General features: G+C 42.0%; 2 protein-coding genes and 1 long non-coding RNA gene across 6 annotated transcripts in view; 2 read left to right on the forward strand and 1 right to left on the reverse strand.

Moving 5' to 3' along the window:
- The first annotated feature begins 230 nt into the window (after positions 1 to 230).
- On the forward strand, positions 231 to 19,303 carry aspg (asparaginase homolog (S. cerevisiae)). 2 transcript variants are annotated; one of them, XM_058091284.1, is made up of 17 exons: positions 231 to 697; positions 4,514 to 4,640; positions 7,885 to 7,996; positions 8,609 to 8,734; positions 8,826 to 8,909; positions 9,278 to 9,404; positions 9,505 to 9,617; positions 12,023 to 12,208; positions 12,287 to 12,400; positions 12,481 to 12,600; positions 14,456 to 14,551; positions 14,635 to 14,798; positions 15,517 to 15,603; positions 16,292 to 16,391; positions 16,458 to 16,523; positions 16,613 to 16,669; positions 18,267 to 19,303. In XM_058091284.1, exons 1-17 carry the CDS (start codon positions 445 to 447, stop codon positions 18,309 to 18,311), a joined length of 1,977 nt encoding a protein of 658 aa, XP_057947267.1. In that variant the 5' UTR covers positions 231 to 444; the 3' UTR covers positions 18,312 to 19,303. The 2 variants fall into 2 exon arrangements, with proteins under 2 accessions (XP_057947267.1, XP_057947268.1); XM_058091285.1 differs by lacking the exon at positions 16,613 to 16,669.
- LOC131140657 (uncharacterized) lies at positions 14,847 to 25,080 on the reverse strand. 2 transcript variants are annotated; one of them, XR_009132441.1, is made up of 3 exons: positions 25,036 to 25,080; positions 24,541 to 24,638; positions 14,847 to 16,856 (listed from the first exon to the last, which is right to left on the reverse strand). It is a non-coding gene; the product is annotated as an uncharacterized LOC131140657 (long non-coding RNA). The 2 variants fall into 2 exon arrangements; XR_009132440.1 differs by lacking the exon at positions 25,036 to 25,080 and adding an exon at positions 24,824 to 24,986.
- kif26ab (kinesin family member 26Ab) overlaps positions 24,230 to 25,344 on the forward strand; it is an 83,656-nt gene continuing 82,541 nt past the window's right edge. For both annotated transcript variants that reach the window (XM_058091270.1, XM_058091272.1), the window contains exon 1: positions 24,230 to 24,656. In XM_058091270.1, the coding sequence (XP_057947253.1) occupies positions 24,522 to 24,656 (135 nt within the window). In that variant the 5' untranslated portion in view covers positions 24,230 to 24,521. The remainder of the gene's footprint in view (positions 24,657 to 25,344) is intronic.

A 25,344-nucleotide genomic window follows, 5' to 3' on the forward strand; every position in this document is an offset into this window, starting at 1 on the left:
ACACATATAAGTCCTATTTATTTACAACAATCAGTGTTGTAACTCTACAACATTGTTATGACACAACCTAAAAACCCTTTTGGACAGTCTATGAGAGCAATTAGTGGCTGACATGTTTTCAATACAGCGTTTATGGAGTCTGCTCACCATCATGGCGGCCAAAACCGCGGAGAGCATACTACGGAAGTGAATCTTTGTTTCAGGCCTATTCAAATCTAAGTGTACTTAATTCAAATGTCCTCAGAACAAAAATATGGTTAAGAGGAAGCGGGTGATTCGCCTTATGATTGTTTGTTTATGTTAATTACCGCAGCTGTTGATTGCAATGAAAGATTAGCTCTTGTACGCAGCTGACGTTATTCAGAGTCCCCGTGACATTCAAAGACCACCGTAGTGTTTGAAGAAACTTAAAGGGGCAGCAACTCGGCAGATTCAATTGTCGTCATGGCGGATACCTCTCCTAATAACACCCTGACATCCCTCGCCCGTGCATTGTCCCATCATAAACTGGACCTGGTGGAATCCAATGAAGTGTTTTTGCCTCGCAATGCTCAGGTGCATCCGTGCCGAAGGAGACAATTGTCGAGCTGCGGGTCGTTCGATTCCACCGAGCAAGCCACCTCACCGAGCGCCACCGAAGCGCGCGTCTTGGTCATCAACACGGGAGGGACCATCGGAATGACGCTTCTTGACAACGGTAGATTTGGTCCACTTTATTAGTTCTAACCTTACATGTTGTGTGTGTCTGTTTACTGGTGTCGAATCAAGGTCGAACTGCTAGCACACTTGGTAGCTTTCTATTAGCCCTTTCTTGACATGTCCTGTTGAGCACGAGGGTGCGTGACCATAACAGTGCATCACTAAATATAGTCTGCACTTTACAATTATAATGTATAAAGCAGGGGTCTCAAACTCAATTTACCTGGGGGCCACCGGAGCTAGGTTCTGGGTGAAGCCGGGCCGCATCAGGTTTAAAAAAAAAAAACCAAAACGCATTTATTAAAAACTGGAAAAAAAATCAATTAAAAAATGCTTTTGCTATACCCTACACTTTTTCAGCACTTCCGGTTTTCCACACCAAAATATCTGATAAGACATTCCACTGCTCTCAAATATCTTAATTTTTATTTTTCTATACACAAAATAAGATAAAAAAAAAAACAAAAAAAAACAAATTAAGAATAAATAAGTATAATAATAATAATAAAACAGCAAATAAGAAAAACGTAAGAAACACATACAGTTGGTAGAGAAATTATTTTTTTCAGATTCAAATATACAGTATTAACAGTTATTTAACCTTTAACATGAACATTATTGAAACTTAATAATTTTACCCAATTAGCAAGTTAGCATCGTACTCGGTTCCATCTGGGAGCAGCGTCGTAACTTTAACATGTTTGATGAGATGCTTTATCTTGGACGTGTATTTTCCGTTTTATTCCAAATCATTTCCTGCATTTATTTGTACCCAGCGTCATAAGCCTTTAGCTTCATTGCTAATCCAAAGCAAAACAGGGCGGGGTAACAGGGTAGGGTAACAGTATGGGCCGGGGCATAATCATGTTAATTGTGTCCGGTGTGCACACAGCTTTAAGCTGTCATTTCAACATTAAACTTTGGTATCAAGGTGGGGGCCTCAAACTAGCGTCTTGTGGGCCGCATTTGGCCCGCGGGTCGCGAGTTTGAGACCCCTGGTATAAAGTATATATACATGTATGTATGTATGTATATATATATATATATATATATATTTATGTATATAATTTGCCTTTCCAGTTTAAAAATATATTTTAAGAAGTATGAAATAACTCTAAATATGTCTTATATTTTAAATTCCTCAAAGTAGTCACCCGAAATGGGTTTCACTACACAGTGGTCATCATTGTATACACTCACAGGAAGTGATGGCTTATTGATGTGGATCTCAAGGCCTCAGGTCACACCCTTGCATGATTTGTTGCGTGACAGTTTATTTGTCTATCTTTGTTCCTGTTGTGTTTCGTTTGCTGCTGCCTCCACATTTCCATTTCTGTGCTCCAGGCGCTCATTTGTGTGGCTTCTGTTTAGTTCAGCAAGATCTTTCTTCCTGTGTTGGAGACTTGCGTGTTTTGGCAAGTTTCTGTGTCTGCGCTTTGGGATCTACACAAAGCTTTTTCCACTCCGCAAAGATTAAACTTTTTACCTGCAAAGGCTCCGCCGTGTGCAAAAGTGCAGTCATCCCTTCCCTCCTCATGACGCCAAGCCGAGGTGCAGCAGCTCCAATATGTTCCTGTGCGCCAGTCCTCCGTGGTTCAGCCCACCATGCTTAACATCAGCACATCTTCCACCTGCCTTCCAGCTACCTCCAATACAACGACAAGAGGAGGTTATTTTACCCCCCAACTCTGCAACTCTGCCCCCCAAACATCCGACACTTCCGCTTGCCTGCTCCACGCCGTCTCAAGCCTCCAACGCCTCTGGTACCCACTCCACATCCTCTAATGCCCCCTCAGATGGAAGGAACCTCTGACCCTCCTCCAAACTGCACTCTACCCGTCCCTGGTTTCCCGGTTATGGCAGTGATGGATGTCTGGAATCTGTTCTTGGACAGGAGGCTATAGTACCATCAGCTGTGCGATTGAGGACTCGCAGCTCTCTCCTCCTGATTCACCTTCATGTTAGACCGCCAAGCTGATTCTTACTTCGCCCTCACGCCAGGTCAACGATCCACCTTCTGCTTTGCCTTCACACCAGGCCAACGAGTTGTCTTCTGCTCAAGTCTCAAGTTCTTTTCCTGTCCTGCCTGAAGTTCTTGTCCCACCTCAGTCCCTGCGTCAGCCGGCATCATTTCCTCTAGCGTCCCCACACCAGCCCAAGACACTCACTTGCTCTCTTGCGGCAACCGTGTATGACTTGGCGCTGCCTGGCTTGATCAAGTTCCATCTTGGTCAGTCGCCTACGGGTGCTCCGACAACACAGCCATTCTTTGGCCATTACCCCATAATTGCACCGTAATACAAATTATTCATTTGTAAACAAAAAGCGAAATGGGAATGGTGGACAGGGCACTGGACTACCCATCTCCTCTCCAACTGGATGCTTTATTACTTACTCATTTATAGCCCACCTGGTTCAGCCATCGCCACACTGGGCTCAAACCCAGAACCTTCAGAATTAAAAAAAAAAACATACAGTCTACACGACACTCAGCAAGGCTGTTAAGGTTGCACAGGCCCACCGGCTGGAATCTGTTCCACATCAATACCCAACCTCTATATTAAGTGCTGCTTCTTCTCTATTGTGGAGAAAATATTCAACCAATGAATAAGATACTTTGCTTCTTAAACGGCAAAATGAACACTGTTGACTCTGGCTTGGCCCCGTAGCACAACTTTCATATGTTGACAATAGATTAGGCAACATTTGGAGCAGCTGAATGAATAACACGCCAAGGTCCAATTGCAAGGTCATTCATCTGTTTTTTGTTTACACGTGAAACTCTCCTCTTGACAACAAACAAGTATTATAATTCATTCATTCATTCATTTTCTACCGCTTTTCCTCACAAGGGTCGCGGGGGTGCTGGAGCCTATCCCAGCTGTCTTCGGGCGAGAGGCGGGGTACACCCTGGACTGGTCGCCAGCCAATCACAGGGCACATATAGACAAACAACCATTCACACTCACATTCATACCTATGGAGTGCTCAATCAACCTAGCATGTTTTTGGAATGTGGGAGGAAACCGGAGTACCCGGAGAAAACCCACACATGCACGGGGAGAACATGCAAACTCGAGGGTGGAATTGAACCCTGGTCTACTAGCTGTGAGGTCTGCGCGCTAGCCACTCGACCGCCGTGCCACAAGTATTATCAATTATTATAATATCTATTACCATAATAATACGCTTCTTATGTATATATTTTTAAATACATATATTTATATTTTAAAGCAGGCGGCACGGTGGACTAGTGGTTAGCGCGCAGACCTCACAGCTAGGAGACCAGGGTTCAATTCCAACCGCGGCCATCTCTGTGTGGAGTTTGCGTGTTCTCCCCGTGCATGCGTGGGTTTTCTCCGGGTACTCCGGTTTCCTCCCACATTCCAAAAACATGCTAGGTTAATTGGCGACTCCAAATTGTCCATAGGTATGAATGTGAGTGTGAATGGTTGTTTGTCTATATGTGCCCTGTGATTGGCTGGCCACCAGTCCAGGGTGTACCCCGCCTCTCGCCCGAAGACAGCTGGGATAGGCTCAAGCAACCCCCGCGACCCTCGTGAGGAAAAGCGGTAGAAAATGAATGAATGAATGAATTTGAAACATGTCAAGGGAAGAAAAGCCGTTGGATTAACAGTTGATCAAATGTTGATCAACAGTCTCTCATTCCAACTCAACATGTTGACATGCATGTCATTCTCCTTATCTTCCACTAGGGTGCAGTATAACATGGATAAGTAGGATAAATAGAGTCAGTCAATCCCCAGCAGTGTCCTTGTTGCCATATTTGACATTTTGGCTTTTCCACCCACAGTTCTTGCACCTAAAGCAAATGCTTTTGTGAAGAGTTTGCGTAAGCTGCCCATCCTCCATGATGAGCTGTATGCCCAGCAGACCTGCTTGTACGACTACTATGGATCTGAGCACACCCTAGTCCTGCCGTAAGTGGACCGCCGGTTCTGCAAAGTGCAACATTTACACTACAAACCAGTGAATGCTTAATTGCATTTTCACGAATAGAATCTTCAATGAAAGCAGTAATGTGCATTAAATGATGTTTCTATTTCAAACCCTTAGGGGAAACAAAGTAGTCTTATTAAGGTTTACTACCTTGTACATATAAGTTGTTCACTATGTGCAGTTTTTAGCAGGACACTCACCTGGTTTGACTTAGATAAAGATGATGTAATGGCATGAATCATTTATATCCTGCATATCAACTTCCCTTTTTATTGGAACGGGAGAATTTTATATTATTTGCTCATTCATTTTTGAGCTTGAATTATATAATGCTATTTCTTCATCCTTCTTCCTTATTGAACTGGATGAATCTTATATGCAACAACAATAATTATTTAGAAAAATATGTGAATGGGGTGTACCCTGCCTCATGCCCCAAGACAGCTGGGATAGGCTCCAGCACCCCCGCAACCCTCGTGAGGAAAAGCGGTAGAAAATGAATGAATGAATATTTTCTCCCAGTGTTTTTGTTAAAGTTTGATACCAGGAGCTGTCAACACATCATCAATAGCAAATGTGTTTGTGTTGACGTTGTCCCTGGCCGCCATAGAAATGTATTGACTGGGATTAATTAATGATGTTATTGCCCTTACAGGATGCCAACTGTTCATTCTGACCAACTGTTCCACAGGTGCTGTATACCTGGTCGCCTTGTGTTTGCCCGCCCGGCCCTAGAGGGTGTTTGATGGCTCGGCTGTTTGCAAAACAACTTTACGTATTTGCCCGACAGGATATGCATGGCAACATGAACCCCTAACAAAATGAAGTGCGTGTGGGGGCACATTATAAAGACTTAAGAGTCTAACTAGCACATCTATATTCTTAAATATGAATATTTTAGCTCTGGGAGTTTTGTAACACACAATCGTGAGTACACCAATCACATTTTAGCAAGCGTTTTTATTACTGTAAGTCTCTAAGTATAGTATAGTATACTATATATCTATGGCAGGGGTCTCAAACACGCGGCCCCCGCCTTGATATGAAAGTTTAATGTTAGTGCGGCCCGCGCAAGTTTGATATGGATGCTGTATGGTATCATGTACCCAGAAAAAATTATTACGTTTGATTAATGTTCATGTTAAAGGTTAAATAACTGTTAATAGTTATCCTCCCTATCCGTGTGGAAGTGGTAAGTCTTTGGCTATTTAAGTTTAAAGGAAATAACTTGAAGGCTACCGTTTAGGTCGCTAGCTCTCTAGTTTGCGAGTTAGCATGTGTCTCAAGACCCTGCAGTTGCGCAATATGTTGTAAATAAAAAGAGTATAAATGTGACTATAGTCGTGTTTTGTCATGTCTACAGGGCTCTAATAATGCTTTGTTCATTTTAATCTGAAAAAAATAATTTGTCTACCCACCAACTATATGTGGTTTGTTAAGTTTTTATTATTTGCCGTTTTATTATTATTATTATATTTATTTATTACTGATTGATTGATTTTCTTTATTCTTGATTTGTTTATTTATTTTTCATCTTATTTTGTGTAGAAAAATAAAAACTAAGATATTTGAGAACAGTGGAATGTTTTATCAGAGCTTTTATTGTAGAAAATTGGAACCAAGGCAAAGTTTTTTAATTTTTTTTGTTTTTAATAAATGCGTTGTTTTTTTTTTTTTTTTTTTGAAAACCTGATGCGGCCCAGTCTCACCCAGACCCGAGCTCCAGTGGCCCCCAAGTAAATTGAGTTTGAGACCCCTGATCTATGGTATAAATCTATACTCCTAGATGCGCACTGACTACTCTAAAGTACACCCTGTACATCCCAAAGTTAATTTCCATAGTATTGCCCCTTGGGAAAATATACTGTATAACTGGATAGTATTTCCCAAGATTTATACTATATTAATTTTAGTCTTGTGGAGCCCCACTGGACCACATTTCCCATGATTCCTTGCAGCAAGTGACAATGAAAATTGGCAAAGGTTTAACACCCACAGCGATCGACTAACATCAACTAACATCAAACTACATTAACATTTTACGTGAATTTACCAGCACACTTCCATTGCATTTGTCAGCGTTGTGCCTCAAACTGTTAAGCATGAATTAATTATAATATGTGCTCATTTTTTCACTTCATACAGTGTTTGTATGAACCGTGTTTGGCTTATATATGCAAGTCTAATGGGAGTGTTGTAATACTGTAGCGCATGTCCCTGGGAGCACAGAGGGAATTAGTGTATTGATTTTTGGAATTTCTTTGTTCATGTGACTTTTTAAGGACATTTGTTCCTACAATGCACACGCACACACTATTGGAACAATAATATGTGCGACACACATTGTTGTCCCGGTAATCATTATTATTGATTATTCTGATGCTTTGCAGCATCACCTGAGGGTACGCTGGCAGGTAGATGAACCATGTCATACATGGCATTCTTCTTATCAGTGACATATGTTTGGGATTTTGAGGCTAATTATAAAGACCCCTAGTTGGGTGGACTGGGACTTGCTTGCCTCTTCATCCCCCCCGCTGTTCCATTCGGGTCTTGTCTATGTGCACTATAATGGGCTGCCCCATGCTAATCTGCAGGGGTGGCCCTCCCTCAGTCTTAAAAAAAAAAAAGAGGAGATTAAAAGGAAAATGAGCCTGTTATGCTGTCTTTAAAGCCAGTGTCGCAGGTGGGGCCCACCCACTGTTGGAGTTAAACTCCAGTTTAAAAGGCGGCATTAATATGTATACTGTACATGCACACCCCCACCCCCTCTTTCTCTCAACATGGGCTTTTTTCCCAACATGAATGACTCCCCAAATAACCCTCAAGACATAGCCAATAATGCACCTTATGTCGTGCTGCACTCTTACAGAGTGTTAAGCTTTCTCTCTAGCTCATTTGACGTCGGTCCCGAATGACGTAACACTTTAATTCCGGTTTCGGTATCCCGTGGCTGGGGCTTGTCTCGCTTCATAAAATGTTTTATATATATATATAAAAAAAAAGTAACCCGTACTCGATCCAGCTGTGCTGCATGACAAAGAATAATCATTTTCACAGTGGAAACAATCAGCTTTTGTTTATCCATGTGTTTTATTTGGAGTGAACTAGTGCGCATGTGATGACTAAAACTAATGATGTGTGATGTTGAGGTTTTGGTGTGTTGTCAGATGTGAGGACAGAGTCTGTGCATGCAACCCTAATAAATGAACTTTTGTCTTTCAGTATGAGTAAAAACAAGAAGAGGATCGTCTATACTATTATAGAGTATAGCCCTTTGCTGGACTCCTCAAATATGACCACAGACGACTGGGGTAGAATTGGAAAAGACATTGAGGTACTTGGGCTTAAATGTTTTAAATGTCTTAAATGTTTTATTTGTGTCTATTTATGTCTTTATTATCTCCGATTATATCTTATGTCTTTTTTATATTGGGAAATACAAGTGTTTAGGTGACTATAGGGGTGCTATTTCATCTCTAGAGGGCTCTATTAATGTAAAAAAAATTTAGAATTCAGTTATCTTTACTGTATATGTTTGACACTTAAAGCATTACCTGTGTAGTAAATATTTTTATGATGACAGTTGGATTCATTCATAAATTGTCCATAGGTATGAATGTGAGTGTGTATGGTTGTTTGTCTATATGTGCCCTGTGATTGGCTGGCGACCAGTCCAGGGTGTACCCCACCTCTCGCCCGAAATGTAGATCTGTATCGGTAAAAATAAGTTGTAGTAATAAGCTCACCAGTGACCCTAAATCAGGAGGGAAAATGGAAGGATGGATATATTTTTATAAATTATAATTATAGTGTATTTTTTAGTTATTTAAATGTATTCATTTTGCATTGTTTTTAATTTTTTTTAATTTTTTTTAAATTTTTAATTTATTTGATTGCAATCATTTAATTATTGATTTTGTATGTTTTTTGTTTTATTTAATTACAGAAAAACTATGAAAGCTATGATGGCTTTGTGGTCCTTCACGGCACAGACACCATGGCCTACACAGCATCTGCATTGTCCTTCATGTGTGAACATTTGGGGAAGCCCGTCATCCTCACCGGCTCGCAGGTAAAAGCCCCCCCTTCCCCCCCACCACCTAATTTCTGACTCATTTACAGCACAAATTTCAGTCTTTTATTTTATTCTCGTTTGTATTCAGGTGCCTATCTATGAGATGAGAAATGATGGCAGAGACAACCTGCTGGGGGCACTGTTGATCGCTGGCCAATTTCTTATTCCTGAGGTGAGAAAATGCTTCTCAAACACGCCTCGTAGGAATATTTGATAATGAGATAAAATAATGAATTGCAACACAGATCCAAATAATCTTCCATAGGTGCATACATGACTTTATTATAATGTTGTGAATATGCATTAGGTATGCGCTGTGTTGGAACTATTTCTAATGACAATGACTTGTGTTTCGTAATAGTCAACAACTTTATCAGAAACTGGATGAACACTGAAGTCGTTATCTTAAACGACACAGTTCACGTGCCACACACATTCCATCCAACTGATAACATCCAGGAAGTCTTGTTGTTTGGCCGTAATGACCATTTGGAGAAACTAATGAAATACATCAATGAAATATATCACATCTCTCCTCAGGTGTGCCTGTATTTCTACAACAAGCTCTACAGAGGAAACCGTGTGACCAAGGTGGATGCTGGGAGTTTCAATGCATTCTCATCCCCTAATTTGGCCCCTCTCGCCACTGCGGAGGTGGACATTGCAAGTAAGATAAAGACATAATGGACCGGTCTCATGGGGGAACTAAATAGGCAATAGACGGTGTAACAATGTCATTTGTATGCCCTCTCCTTCTTTCCATGCAGTTAACTGGGACACCGTGTGGAGGGCAAACACCACAGCTAAGTTTCAAGTCCGCACTGAGCTCAACCGGAATGTCGGCCTGCTGAGGCTTTTCCCAGGAATAACTGCAGCAACTGTGAGTGGGACTGTGATTCTTTTTTTTTTGGGTGACAGAACAAATCAAGTGTAATAAATAATAATAGGTGTGTCCGGAGACAAGAGATTGGAATATTAACATTCATTTTAAGAAAAGTACAGAGAGTATGACACTAAATGATATTATTGTCAACATTTCTTTTGATAACATGAACTGAAGGCTGCACAGTTCTAAAGTGGTTAGCGTGCGGGCCACACAATGAGGAGACCCGTGTTCGATTCCCCCCTCGGCCATCTTTGTGTGGAGTTCGCATTATCTCTTCGTGCATGCGTGAGTTTTCTCTGTGATTGGCTGGCCACCAGTCCAGGGTGTACCCCGCCTCTCGCCCGAAGATAGCTAGGATAGGCTCCAACACACCCGTGACCCTCATAAGCGGTATTGAGAACTGTGTTGGTTAGATAATGTATTTAAGGATTAAAGTCGCGGGGGTTGCTGGAGCCTATCCCAGCTATCTTCGGGCGAGAGGCGGGGTACACCCTGGACTGGTGGCCAGCCAATCACAGGGCACATATAAACAAACAACCATTCACACTCACATTCATACCTATGGACAATTTGGAGTCGCCAATTAACCTAGCATGTTTTTGGAATGTGGGAGGAAACCGGAGTACCCGGAGAAAACCCATGCATGCACGGGGAGAACATGCAAACTCCACACAGAATTGAACTCGGGTCCACTTGCTGTGAGGCCTGCGCACTAACCACTTACCGCCGTGCAGCCTTTCTTAAACATTCATTCATTCATTCATTTTCTACCGCTTTTTCCTCACGAGGGTCGCGGGGGTTGCTGGAGCCTATCCCAGCTGTCTTCGGGCGAGAGGCGGGGTACACCCTGGACTGGTGGCCAGCCAATCACAGGGCACATATAGACAAACAACCATTCACACTCACATTCATACCTATGGACAATTTGGAGTCGCCAATTAACCTAGCATGTTTTTGGAATGTGGGAGGAAGCCGGAGTACCCGGAGAAAACCCACGCATGCACGGGGAGAACATGCAAACTCTACACAGAGATGGCCGAGGGTGGAATTGAACCCTGGTCTCCTCGCTGTGAGGTCTGCGCGCTAACCTATGGACAATTTGGAGTCGCTAATTAACCTAGCATGTTTTTGGAATGTGGGAGGAAACCGGAGTACCCGGAGAAAATACCCGGGTGGAATTGAACCCTGGTCTCCTAGCTGTGAGGTCTAACCATTCGACCGTCATGCAGCCCTGTATTTACGGATATTTAACGATATTATTTTACATGCTGCGAGATATTGTGATCTTGTGACGCTACTACTGAAGCTGACAATGAAGGAGTACATCCCAAATCTGTACAACGATCACTTCCCATCTAAAGATGCCCTCTCAATCCATAGTGGGCCGTCAATTGAGATAAAGTTCTGCATAGTGGTCCTCATCATGGGACAAGATCATGCTATAGTCACCTATATTCTACTATATTCTAACAGTTGCCCTCAAAGGTGTCAAACCCAGTGCTATAATCCGCTCCGATCTAAAGGCACAACCCTAAATGTGACTAAATCCATGATATAGTCAGCTCCAATTCAGGGTCAGATAGAGACAGAGCGGCCATTTTGTTAGTCTTGTTAGGATTCTGGTTCTCAAGATGTTATTCAAAGGTGACAACCAGTCCAGACGCTTGTTTACTCAAAGTGCAATAAAATATAGTTAACTTTAATTTAACGGTGCAATGAAGGCTCTTCTTCCTTTCTTGACCACGTGAATCCCCAACAGAGCTCGGCTCACAGATAGGATGGCGTTATGGGCCATGACCAATCACCCAGTAAAGAGCGGGGTTTGGCATTGATAGTGAAGCGTTTAGTTGCAGCTCCTGCTCAGGAGGGCGACTTTACTGTCTCAATCTGCTCCCGCCGCCCAGTTCGCCCATCAAGGCTTTCTTACAGCCTTTAAGTGCTTTTATGAGGTGTCGTTTTGATGAGGCACCAGGCTCTCATGCGCGTCTCCACGTCGGCAGTACGAGAGCTTCATAGCTAATCTGCGTCGAGCATTTCTTGTCAAAGTGCTTATGGCATCAAAAAGTAGCCACTTTTACCGAGCCCCTGTTCTCATATTTTCTGCTAACTGCCTGGGACTTGCCAAGTGACTTTATGTTGGATAACACCTTCAGATTAATTGCTCTCCTTCCGGACATTTCCGTCATCTGCCCTTCTCGTCATATGCCGTGGCTAACGATGCGGCACAGGGCCTCCTGGTGCCTACCAGCCAGTGACAGAAATACTTGCGGAGTCTCCACCAGATGGGCTTTTAGGAGCATGGATTGTTTTGGGCATTGGAGACGTGCAAAAAAAATAACTTTCATTTAGCAGACCCGCCATGCATTTTCAGTGTTTTTTTTTTGGATTTCCCTGTTCAGGTGAGGGCCTTCCTGCAACCGCCCATGGAGGGTGTGGTTCTGGAGACCTATGGCAGTGGAAACGCCCCAGATAACCGACCTGACTTGTTGGAGGAGTTGAAGAAGGCCACCGACTCCGGCGTCATCATCATTAACTGCACCCAGTGTTTGAGAGGGACGGTGTCTACATCCTACGCCACAGGCAAGGTGGTCCATGTCCCCTTTTCGCTACACATGGCTTCCTTGCTTCTATACTGCATTAAATAAAACTATAAAACACCTCAGGTCTTGATAGATGCAGGGCTGATAGCGGGTGGTGACATGACTCCAGAGGCCGCCCTGTCGAAGCTGTCCTATGTCTTGGCCAAGACGGAGATAGGGTTTGACGCTAAGAAAAAGGTGAAGTGATCTTGAGGTCACTTGTACACCAAAAGGTAAAAAAAACCAAAACTATCCAACAAATGTGTCTTTGTATACAGATGATGAGCCAGAACCTGCGAGGTGAGATGAGTGCTGACTTGGCCGGAGCCAAGTTGTGTCTGAGTGACAGTCAATTCATCCAGGTCATTGCCAAGTCTCTGAGCATTAGCTGCAAAGAGGTGAGGGTTGCATGGGGATGCTCTAAGGTTCAATGTCTGTTTCAAAGTCTGTTGTCTGTTTGTTCTGTGTTGCTAGTTGACTTCCATATGCTTTATGAACAGCCGTCGTACTTTATTAAAGTACTTCTACATTCGTAACTGTCATACTGTCAAGTGTCAGAAGATGTTAACCACTCTAAAATAAGCTGCAGTAAAACTACTCCCTCCGCAAACACACCGAACAGGACGAGAATAAGGTGTTGGAGTGATACTGTCACCTAGTGGCGTTTTGTAGGTATTGCTCTTCAATATTCAATATTTTTGTGTGAAAATTATTTTTTTTATTTTTTGAATTGGTTCTTCAACTGTCAAACCCATTCCTATGTACAGTGTAAAAAATTTGATATTTTTTTTATACAAAATTTTTTTTATACAATATTTGTTTCAACTTAAAAGCATAGTTTTTAAATGAACTGTATCTGGTGTAGCTATACACGCGCCATTTTCTGCTGTGCTTAGCATTCTTAACAATTTTTAAAAATAATATGTAAAAGAGGGCTGCATGGCGTCGAGTGTTTAGCACGTAGGACACAGCACAGCTAGGAGACCCGAGTTCAATTCCACCCTCGCCCATGTCTGTGTGTATATTCTCCCCGTGTGTGTGGGGGTTTTCTCCGGGTACTCCGGTTTCCTCCCACATTCCAAAAACATGCTAGGTTAATTGGCGACTCCAAATTGTCCATAGGTATGAATGTGAGTGTGAATGGTTGTTTGTCTATATGTGCCCTGTGATTGGCTGGCGACCAGTCCAGGGTGTACCCCGCCTCTCGCCCCAAGACAGCTGGGTTAGGCTCCAGCAACCCCGCGACCCTCTTGAGGATAAGCAGTAGAAAATGAATGAATGAAGGAAGAAAAAAAGCAAGTGCAATTTCCTTTTTGATCGGGAATCGGACGATCCTTACATATGAAACTGATCTTATCCACTCATCTTATCTACTTCCGTAAAGGTCTGAAAGTCAGACACTGTCCTCTTTTGCTGCCAGACTGACAGCAACAAAAGAGCCAGGCTTAAGCAGTGAAAATAGCAAAGCTATTATGAGGAATACGTTGTTTTAAAATTGATGATTGCCGATTGGCAAAGACAAAACTGTTATTCAGTGCAGCCCTACAAGAAAGACGTGGAAGCGGAGATTGCTACTTGCATTTATCTTCTTAACTACCACACAAATGGAAAAAGATTTGAATAATTGTGGATATTAAAATGTGAAAACAATAAATTATGTACTTGCCCTTTTTGCTCTTAATAAACCAAATCCGATTGATGTACTCAGTTCAAAATGGCTTATTGGAAACATTTAGTGCTACCATGCTCTTTATTGTTCCCATCTGAAAGGAGCTCAAACAAGAGACATGCGGCTCGTAACGACTCCCATTGTTCATCTGGAAGCCATGAATTAAAACACATATGTTAGCATTCTCCCACAAAAATTCCCACAAAAGTCCACAGAACCAATGAACTGTACACTGGTGACTGTGATAACATGTGTCGATTTACGTTCCTACTACTCGGGGTCTAATAACAGTCTTGAATGTGTTCACCTTGAACATTGGGACAAGCAGTGGCACAGTACAGATCCGTTTCGATCTGACCTGGTACAGATCCTTTTTTTGTGAATTTGTGGAATCGAATATGGTTCTGAAAATAGCTCTTCGACGCATTAAAAATAATGCAACCAAAGTACTGCTGAACATACTTTGATATTAGACAGTATGACCAACTGTTTGGCTTTTGTATTAAGCCTCTGTGGGTTGGGCTTGTAATCCAATAAAAGATCCAATAAAAGTCCATCCAACCGTGTTTGTGTGCTGCCCACAGGAACTGCAGGCCATCCGTGATGCTCTGACCCCCCCATTGGCATGTGCGGCCACAAAGATTGGCGACATCGAGGCTTTACAAGCCTTAAAAGAAATGGCAAGTCTTCCCACAATGTACATGTTGGATTGTTCTACGGTTCTACAGTTGAGCATTAAAGTCAAAGCACTTTTTGGTCTCAGGGCAGTAACTTGTGTCTGGGTGACTATGACGGACGGACCCCCCTGCACATCGCCGCCTGTGAGGGACACCTTAAAGTGGTGGAGTACCTGCTGACTCTCGGAGCCACGGTTTACGCGAAAGATCGTTATGGAGACACACCCTTGTGCAACGCTGTACGCTTCAGGTGAGAGGACTGACTGTTGTCAAGGAAGAAGCTAACGCGAGGCGTGAATGACACCGTAGGATAGGGAAATTAATACTCGATCACATTTAGGCTAATTGCCCAACTGTTTATTTTTACACCTTGTCATTCCTTGACATTGTCCCAAATATTTATCAAGTGTGTTTTATCTACCCCTCTTTATATTTAGCCGCAGGGAAATCTCATGTGTCGGCGTTGTGTCCTAATTTAACGGTTGGCAAGACAAGCAGGGACATGTTTCCACGCGGCGCCGCTTCACTTCCATTTGCTGCATGACTTCCTATGCTGCTCTTGATTGTAGCCTGTTTAATGGCACTCCATCACACGTCTATAATGTTGTCGGACGGCGCGTTTCTATACTCACACTAGATGGGTGGGGGAAGTGGGTGTGGCCTGTGAACCAGTCCTACCAGACTGATGCTTTACAGTTCATAGATACTGGCTTTTTAACACTCAACAGGAAGTCCCATTTTAATGTTTTCTTAAGCCGCATACCTCGACATTTTTAACCATCATAGACCTTTGTTATCAGCGAGCTGAACTTGTTTGTGTGGTTTATAGAGTATACTGTACCCACTTGAGGTGGGTTCTGTGTGGGCGGTTAGGGTGGGTGCGGAGGCCAGGGTGTTACTTACTTTCCATAAATGACTACTACGACCTTAAATAATGAAACTAATGATAATGATGTCATCTAATGTAGGCACAAGGAAGTCGTCAAGCTCCTCAGAAAGACAGGAGCCCACTTCTCCCGGGATAAGCTGGAAGAAGCTGGAACCGAACTGTGCAGGTCACACACACACACACACACATGTGGACTACCACACGAACCCATCCTAAATAGCTCACGCAAGTCCAACAAGTTTCCCCGCTCTTTACCGGAGGAATGCTCCCTGACAGCATAGCGTCGGGACTCCTCTGTATCCATCCACCGGAGATGGTTCCACTTTACACTTTGACAAAGACGCACGCTATGATGAGCATAACTAAATGCCACACAACCTTGCACAGCGTGGTGGAGTACAGTGGATCCCCACACATTCACAATTCAAACTCAAATTTGTGGATTTTTGGTCTAAATATGTTTTTTTTTTCTCCGTAAAGTGGCAGTTTTTGTAGAAAACATTCTCATCTAGCAAAAGTCGGTAATAATTTGTAAATACCTAAACCTGGATTGTGTCACATGGAACAATGGCAATTGAAGAAAGAAGGCGAGGGTTCTGGAGTGGAATGTAATCTAATAATAACAATAGTTACTCTTATTGCTGTTGATCCGAATCATAGGATAACTTTAAAGTCAATCAATCAATCAATCAATCAATTACTGACAGCTTTTCGCTATTCCCTGCTGGTCCTGGAGATCTACTGTATTTGCTTTCCAACTGTGTTTAATCTCATTTAATGATAAGCTACTTCTGGAAACATTGGCCATTGTTCCTATAATGATGTGTGTTTTCTTGTTTTTTATAATGTGCTAGCCTGGCAGCCAGCGGCGACGTGGAGGGCCTGGAAATATGGAGTCTAGCTGGAGCTGATCTGAATAAACCAGGCTATGATGGGCAGACAGCAATTGAAGTGGTGGGTGTTTTATATAGAAATAGCAGAAAAACAAACAAACTTAATCTTCATATTATCTCTATCCAGGCTAAAGCTGTTGGTCAAGCGGAAGTGGTGGCCTTTTTACTGCACCCCCTGAGCAGAAAACCAAAGGTAACCCTTTGTTTTGTGTTGTGTGTTACCACTTCCACACAAAGCTTAGTGCACAGTCTCTAATCTTGTAATTGTCTGCTTAATTTCAGACTGCATTTGCAGAATTGAATGAATATGATGATGAGTATGATGATGAGGAAGAGGAGGTAAAGGAGATTTCCTAGTGTGTGATTCCCAGTGTAAAACACTACTCATCCCTTTTGCATAGCAGCCCCTTTAGCATGACTTTGGCTTCCAGTTTGGTTTGTGGACACCAGTTTGTGCCTGTTTCCCACCTGTCCATCCATGTTTTGGTCTCCCCTTATTTTGTGTCCAGGTCTTCACATTATCCATCTGTAACAAGAGGAATGAAGAGCATGCCTTTTATTTTTTTATATACATAATAGAATGAACTAGTAGTAGCTGGCCATGATGCAAAAATATGTATGTATTTGGATTAGGGGTACAACCATATACAAAGATCATACATTTACATTTCAGTTCGTAAATATCCATAACAAAAATCAGTAAACATTGAGTAATAATTATCAATGTTTCAATTCAATTTTGGGTTGCACGGCGAATGAGCGGTTAGTGTGCAGGCCTCACAGCTAGGAGACCGGAGTTCGATTCCACCCTCGGCCATCTCTGTGTGGAATTTTCATGTTCTTTCTGGGTTTTCTCCGGTTTCCTCCCACATTCCAAAAACATGCTAGGTTAATTGGCGACTCCAAATTGTCCATAGGTATGAATGTGAGTGTGAATGGTTGTTTGTCTATATGTGCCCTGTGATTGGCTGGCCACCAGTCCAGGGTGTACCCCGCCTCTCGCACAAAGACAGCTGGGATAGGCTCCAGCACCCCCGCGACCCTTGTGAGGATAAGCGGTAGAAAATGAATGAATGAATTAAATCTTGTTACGCAATAATTTCATTCAACTCAATGGGGTTAGAAACCGCTATGTTGCATTCGGTTCGATACACATGCATGCCGAACCGTGATCCCCCCTTCCAACAGTTGGATACAGATACACGTATTGTTGCACCCCTAATTTCATTTGTTTTGATGTTTGGTTGGCATGTCCGAATGACAATACAGTACTAGATTCGCTTCTGGCTCGTCAATGCCAAAATGTTAATAAATTAATTTGACTAAGTACTCGACAGTTATGGCTCAAATTTTGAGGTACCCTTAAACATTGTGTGTATTGTCTATATTTTGAAGACATTTATTGTAACACAAAGAAGCACATTTAAGCCATTTTCCATCTCAAGTTTCTGTGTTGTAAGCTTGCGAGAATAACAATCGTATTGTTCTTTGTTTGTTCCTCCGATCTGATCTCATCTGATTTCGAGTCCCAATCCGATACGTTTGACAATGTTGTTACTTATCATGGAACTGAAAATATTGCAGTAAAGTAAACACAATAACACATTTTTATAAAGCTTATTTCATTCAATTTGCAGTTGTAGCATTAAAAGCGACTTCCTTCTCCTGTTAAATATCTGTGCCAAAATGGGCAAGGTCGCTGAGGTCAGACAAATCTTTATGCATGAATATTATGTTAGAAAACCAGTCAAATCCAGTTGCACTCAAAATGAGTCAACCCTCATTGTATATTCTGTGTATTTATGCGTATTCAATGACAACCATTCGCCTGTATTGATTTTCCAATGTGAAGTGTGTGTTTTTTTTAACTGGCGTGCTCATGTGTGAAGACCTCGCCTATTCATCTCTTTTTGCCTTTTGTGTGTTTTTGTGGCAGAACGGCGGCATCATCGAATTTACAGCTTCTCCGGCAAGAATGTGAATTGTCTCCAATTGGTCTCGGTCAACTCCTTGCGTCGACTTCCTCCAGAACCGTCCTCATTGCGCCATCCACACCAACACGGCGGTTATACATGGCTATACCGTCTGTAATGTAATAGTTTTATAAGCACAACACTGCTTTGGGTGCAAAATATGGCGCTCAATATTAATACGAGTTGGATTGAAATATTGGATTCATTGTGGATGTGAAGGTTTTAATTTAAAAAAAGCTTTTATTTTGTACGTCCAAAAAGGGACAGTTGGAACACTGTCTGGTTACTGTGCGTATACCAAGAAATTCAAATCCAGGGTTCTATTTTTATATTTATTTTTGTAATATAAGATGACACGGAAAAAAAGGCTTATTTTCTTGGTGCGGACGTCCGTCTACTCTGGTCAGATATCTACAAGAGGTGTCATGTCCTGCTGGAGAACACGTGTAACAAGAGGTGTGAAGGGACTTAGCAGACTCATCCAGCCTGTTCCGTCAGCCCACTGTTGAGCTGGAAGAGTGGCATAGCTCTCTCTCTCCGACACAACTGGCAATTTCAGTTCAAGGTTGCTGTAGTTTCTGTCATATTTTCTATGTATTTTATTTCTTCCTTTATTTGGACAAATCATGTAGCCTGACTTTTCTCTTTCTTTCCTGTGCTAACTTGCTTCTCTGTAATGTTTGTGGTTAAAAACAGATTGTCCTGCTGTTTGGCAAAGAATGTAAAAGTGCATTTTTGACACTGTATGTGTCAAAAAAGAAAGCAACTGTATAAAATCTTTTAATAATTGATTCATATTGATGTTGATTTAAATATTTTAGCTAAAAATGCTACAAGGAGTTAAGCGATACTTTGCTACATAAATACTCATTCCCAGTACAGCCATATCCAATGAAATTGATTAGAATTCTGACGTTACCAGGATCCTTCACACTGTTGCAACTGATGCTGCTTATCATAAAACTGTCAATATGAAGAATTAATAAAGGTTTTCTTCATTTGTGGTTTTGTTTTGTTATTATTCTAAAATTTATATATTTTAGTCTTTGGTCGGGGAGTACATTATTTTGGGATTATATGAGTTTTTACATTTCACATATTCAAGATTTACACACATTTCATCTAATAAAATAGTTCACAGAAATATAATTTGTCCTGAAGTCAGTTGTTCCTTCCAAAACTTCCAGAAATATGTTTTATTTAATGGATAAATGATTTATACAGGCCTTGGGTAGACCCAAGTTTGGTTCACCTAACATCACAACACCTATCTGTCTAAATACCTTCATATCCTTGACATAAAATACTTTAGAAACATCTAACTTTTTAAAATATTATAATTATATTCTTTAATTATTTAAATTGTAAGTGTTTCATTGAAAGAAATTAGACTCTTGTCCACTTAAGTCCTGATGTGTCAGTTTGGACACCAATATCAGTTACCAAATACGGTTGCTTGTTCTATAATGAACACAGCACATTAAACAACATAAATAAGACCAAATGTATTTTACATAAGGGCGGCCGCCCGCTTGTCCTGCTTGCTACTTGGAACCCAGCCGGTCCGGTCGGACCAGCATGGGCCTCATTCCTCCTTGAATGAAACTTGTTTGAACCGAGCCCCAAATGATGATATATAAGGCGAGCGCCACTTCAGTTGACAGTGTGAGCGCAGACGACAGCAAGGAAAGAAACAGGAGCTCTTCCTCTGCAAGGTAATCACTCTTCACATAGCTGCTGCCCCTGCAGTGATGTCTTTTCAGCAACATCCCAGGATGCTAAATTGCTTCTTTGCTTTTGTTTTAATAGCGGAGGCATCCATCAGAAGGAGTATAGACATTTGGGACATGAATGTGGTCTCCCTGATTGAGTGGTTCTCGACAGTTCAACAGTTCTTTGACAAAATTGTGAAATGTTTAGGACCACTTGACCAGTCAGACATTTGCTGCTACATTCATCAACTTCAAGGCAAGAAGACTCGAGTTTACCTTTCACTGTTTGGGCCTCCTTATGTTGCATAGTTAACTACCTGCCTAAAAACTGCAGAGGGCTTTTAAAAAAAACACCCCACCAGGTTTCATTTCATTCTGCTGGCATGCACACAAATTTTTTACAGCTCCGACGCTGCATCGTATTTTCTCTGTTTATTGTTGCTGTGATTAAAAGTCCTGATTAAAACAAGACAATAAAAATGACTTGTCTCTGTTGAGTCACTGTGGGCTGGGATGGCCAGCCTGCTGCCAAGGGACTATCACTGCAGTGGAAACACAACACGCGGTGCATATTACCGCCGCAATCTACTAGGAATGGTTTGGGAAAGAAGTCTCACTCATGTTACTTATTGTGTCTTCAATATAATCAAAAAAAGGCAAAATACTGACAGCTATTTTTAGGTTATTTCTCCTTCTTAACTTAAATCCAGTTGATTTTAAAGGTGCCATCCACTAGGGTCACGGGGTTATGCTGGAGCCTATCCTAGCTGACGACGGGCAAGAGGCGGGGTTCACCCTGGACTGGACTGTTTGCCACATATAGCCAAACAACCATACTCACGTTCATACCTGTGGACAATTTAGAGTCAACATGCTAACCACTGTATATATATTGTATCATCACTTTATTTAAACACAAACAAAGCATATGTATTCATATGGATGAACACCTTTTGTTTGGGTATTTTAAGTGACTTTTAGCTTGTCGACCAACAGGTCAAAGTTGTGAAATAGCACCCCCTTCCGGCTAATTCACATTAGCTCTGCAACCGTTTCAAGACTATAAAAAATGTGAACATAAATCAATTTTAGAACAATGAAAACTGGATTAAACCCCAATAGATTTTTATTAACTGACATTTGATATCTGCTTTTATTAAGCTCAATCTAATTTCAATGATTCCCAAAGTTGAATTTTATTGAATTTTATTGTAGAAAATTGAGTTCTAGCTGGAGGTAGTAGAATGGTGTCTTTAATAAAAATGCTATTAAACTGCACACGGCTCTTTATATCCATGTCTATGTCGTGGGAAACCTGAATCAGACACTCTTACAACAAAATCCTAATGCCCTTTTCCCAAAGAATCCTGCATAAATCATTCATGAAAGCACCGTGCGCCCACCATCCACACCCATCACCCCCTTTCCCTTTTCCCTTTGATCCTCGCCATGCAGCAGAACTATCAATATTTGCTAAACGTTTCGCACAAAGCCTTGTCCGTGCATGCGCGAGGAGAAGGCACACGGGTCTCACAAGCGTGGCTAAGACATAGAAGAGGCCTTAATGAGATGCCCTTAGCCATTTCCCTGTACGTGCACAAGGGCAGCAGATGTAGCAGCACAAGTCCCAGGGGGTTCCCTCCGTGGAATTTCATCAGCGGGCCAAGGGAGACCCAACCCAAACCCCCTCCGCTGAGTGACGGACATGGTAAATCATCTTTACTATGGATTGTAATTATCGGCCGAGTGACAAGCCCTGCCTCCACTCCCTCACAAATAGGTGTGTACTCCTGGGTGTCACCCGGAGGCATGGTGTTCCTGCCTATTGTAATTTATTCCACCCTAAAATATCAATTATTCAGCCCTCTGTGATCGCCAAAATTGTTGCGTGTGAATGTAAATCTTTGTGTAATCATGTTTAACCTACAATGACAACAGAGGTCCAAATTCTCGGACTGGCGTAAAACTCTCTGACACATTCTCCCGCTGCACGCATAAAATAAAATAACGACATACGTAGCACTGATTTGACTTGCATTATACCGTTTTACACATACATCACTCACGTCAGCAGCAGCTAATAGATATGGCTGTATAGGGACCGAGAGCTTTGAGAGCAGATACACATCAACAAGTTTGAGGAACCCTTGAGCAACACATGGAACCCCCAACTGCAACATGCTACGCTAAGGTTAACGGTAACGGTAATGCTGTTGCCTCACAGCAATAAGGTCTTGGGTTCGAATATGCCCTCATATCAGAGATATGTACAGTATGGTAGGTTAGGTTTCAGTTATAATCTCTGCCTTTTTGGAGGGCCCTCTCTGCGCGGGTACTCCAGTTGCCTCCCATATCCCAAAAACATGCATATTAGGTGAATTGGTGAGTCTAAATTGTCCATAGGTAGGAATGTGAGTGTAGACTGGCAACCAGTCCAGGAAGTCAGCTCGTAAAGGCTCCAGCTCATCCTTGACCCTGAATATTCATTCATTCATTTTCTACCTCGGGGGTGCTGGAGCCTACCCCAGCTGTCTTCAGGCGAGAGGCCGGGTATACCCTGGACTGGTGGCCAGCCAATCACAGGGCACATTTAGACAAACAACCATTCACACTCACATTCATACCTATGGACAATTTGGAGTCGCCAATTAACCTAGCATGTTTTTGGAATGTGGGAGGAAACCGGAGAACCTGGAGAAAACCCACGCAGAGATGGCCGATGGTGGAATTGAACTTAGGTGAAATTGGACCATTTTCATAAATTTTTCAGGACAAATCTCCAAACGGTTCTACAAAATACCAAAGACTGATCTAAAAAAGTAGGATTATTATGCTGACTGTCAATAGAAACTTTGAAGTAGAAATATAGGAAAGTTGTAATTGTACCTTGTCAATTTATTGTTGACTTTGTACTTGAGTAGTTGTCATGTTGTCACGGTTCATTGCACATGGGCTGGTCTGTGCAAAATACTCAGTGGGCGTTTGCATAATTTGAGGATTTGTTTTGGAGGCCAATCACAGGGCACATATAGACAAACAACCATTCACACTCACATTCACTCACATTCATACCCAAAGACAGCTAGGATAGGCTCCGGCACCCCCGCGGCCCTCGTAAGGAATAGCGGTAGAAAATAAATGAATGAATTTGGTTTTGGAGGCCTAATGTAAAAAAAAAAGAAAAAAAGGCCAGTATTGTTAGTCCAGTGAACGGCATCATGCCACATCTATCACAGACAACAATGTCTCCGGGCACTGAGTATGGTGGAGGCCGGTTTGACATACAATCCACAATCAGAAACCTGCATGAACACCACAACACGACAGGCTTTGTTGACGATAGAGAATGACAACTCCCGTCCAGGATGGCTACATTAGGTAACACAAGCGGAGGCTGTGTTGCCGTACAGCACGGGAAACACCCGATAGGAACCACACCCGGATCAGCACCCCCACTGTGCATTATTGACTGTTGTCCAAAGCAATCGGTTGTCTACTCAGCCAAAATGTATAAACATAATCTTCAGTAGAACAGTTTTGTATGCACATATAGCTCATTACTGGGATCATGCATTCTGCTGTTCACGTATCAGCCTCATTATAATGGACAAGGTCTAATAGTTCCACTGGACCCTAGCTATCGCTATAGGAACCGCCATTCAATCTGTGTGATAACAAGGCTTGGCTCGTTAGAAATGCTACAGTGAAGGCTAGTCATTGAATATTGATCAGCAATCATGAGGCCTTATTGGCTTCTCCGCCGTGATAAAGTTGAACAGAGGTCAGATTCAAGTTTTATCGTTGAGAGCTACGCTCCGAGGTGCTGCCGTGCTTATTAAAATCAATCCGAATCCAATCAGCTTAAGTTTAGGACTATGTTTTATATGAATGATGAGGGGAAAATCGAAAATATTGATAGCAGCTCTCATAAGAATATATTCGACATGCATAGTGGGATATATTTTATATACAGTGCATCTTGCAGGACTATTAAAGTGGAAATGATGCCATTAAATAAGTCCCGATGAGAACATTTGCGTGCATACTGTGAGTCTCCTTGTGAATATTATGGGAATATCACAGGGATGTGTCGTTAGCGATTATGGCCTCGAATGTCATGGTTATACATCTTGGCTTTGGGAGCTGACATGCAGCGAATCGTGGAGAGAGAAAGAAGGGGAGAGCGAAAGGGGGAGAGAGAGAGGTAAAAAAGGCAGAGTGAGGGGGAGGCAGAAGAACAGAGAGGAGCAGAGGGTTTTTCCTCACATCATGTCCTAAGAAGAACCCCAGTGGATGGAGATTTTTTTTTTTAAGGATTGTATGGCTTCACTGTGAGGACTTCTGAGAGAATACTATGTGCCAGCTTTCTGGATGTCAGGATTAAAAACAGCATGTGGACTTTTTTTCCCTTCTTCTTGGACGGATACAAACACCAGATTCTTCTTTAGATGGCTCTAAAGATGCTGTAGTGGAATATAATACGTGTAGGCGAAATTTACAGCCCGCATGGCTTTACCGAACTCACCGGAGTCTCCTGGAGGTGGCAAGCCGGACCCTGGCGTCATCGACCTGGGGACCATCTTCGTTGACTCCGATATCATTTTTGGATTTACCAGTCACCTGCTAAAGAGAAAAACACGGGTGAGAAAAAGGTTATGTTTTGCCTTTTTAAAAAAGTATTTAGTTGGTATTTTTTTTTGACAGTTTAGCAAAAAAACATTAGCGTGTGTTAAACTTCCCGTGGACTAATTAGAAACAGGTGCTAGCTATTTCATCACGTCTTTGCTAATGCTACTAGCATAACTTACCCCATTTAAATAGCATCATTTATTGTTCGTGTTTACCGTAAAACGCTTTAAAATACGAATATTTATATAAAAAACATTATTTGATAAATAAAAAAAACATTTCCATATATGGTGGTGATTTGGGGTCATCAGAGTGCACTAAGCATTATCCGAGGCCACCGTCACTGACGTCACCATATGAAATATTGAAAGTTTACCAATTAAATATTTACCCGCGGTAAACCCCCCTCCATCCACTACCGTGCTCCTGGTTAAAAATGATGTCATGTCGTATTCTGCCAGATGATGGCGCCAGAGTAGCGTAAATGTGCAATGTGGCTTGATTTAGGCATCATTTGTTAAAGTAAATTTTGACGTAAAAATCAACTCAATGGAGTATAAAAAATGGATGGGTGTTTTATAACAGTCCTAATAGTCAATATTTAAAGACATAATAATAGTTAAGGAAAAATACAAGTTATTTTCTGCCAATAAGTGACTTTAAGTTGCACAGGCTTACTTTGGCCCTCCCATCCGATCAC

This window comes from Doryrhamphus excisus, chromosome 13 (assembly GCF_030265055.1).
Source record: "Doryrhamphus excisus isolate RoL2022-K1 chromosome 13, RoL_Dexc_1.0, whole genome shotgun sequence".
Classification (NCBI taxonomy): domain Eukaryota; kingdom Metazoa; phylum Chordata; class Actinopteri; order Syngnathiformes; family Syngnathidae; genus Doryrhamphus; species Doryrhamphus excisus.

What these genes read in the sequence shown, in the direction of transcription:
- aspg (XM_058091284.1), top strand. Translation starts at nt 445, where the DNA reads ATGGCGGATACCTCTCCTAATAACACCCTGACATCCCTCGCCCGTGCA. An exon ending in TACAAGCCTTAAAAGAAATG is followed by an intron (nt 14,552 to 14,634) that starts GCAAGTCTTCCC and finishes TTTTGGTCTCAG; the next exon opens with GGCAGTAACTTGTGTCTGGG. An exon ending in GGCAGACAGCAATTGAAGTG is followed by an intron (nt 16,392 to 16,457) that starts GTGGGTGTTTTA and finishes ATCTCTATCCAG; the next exon opens with GCTAAAGCTGTTGGTCAAGC.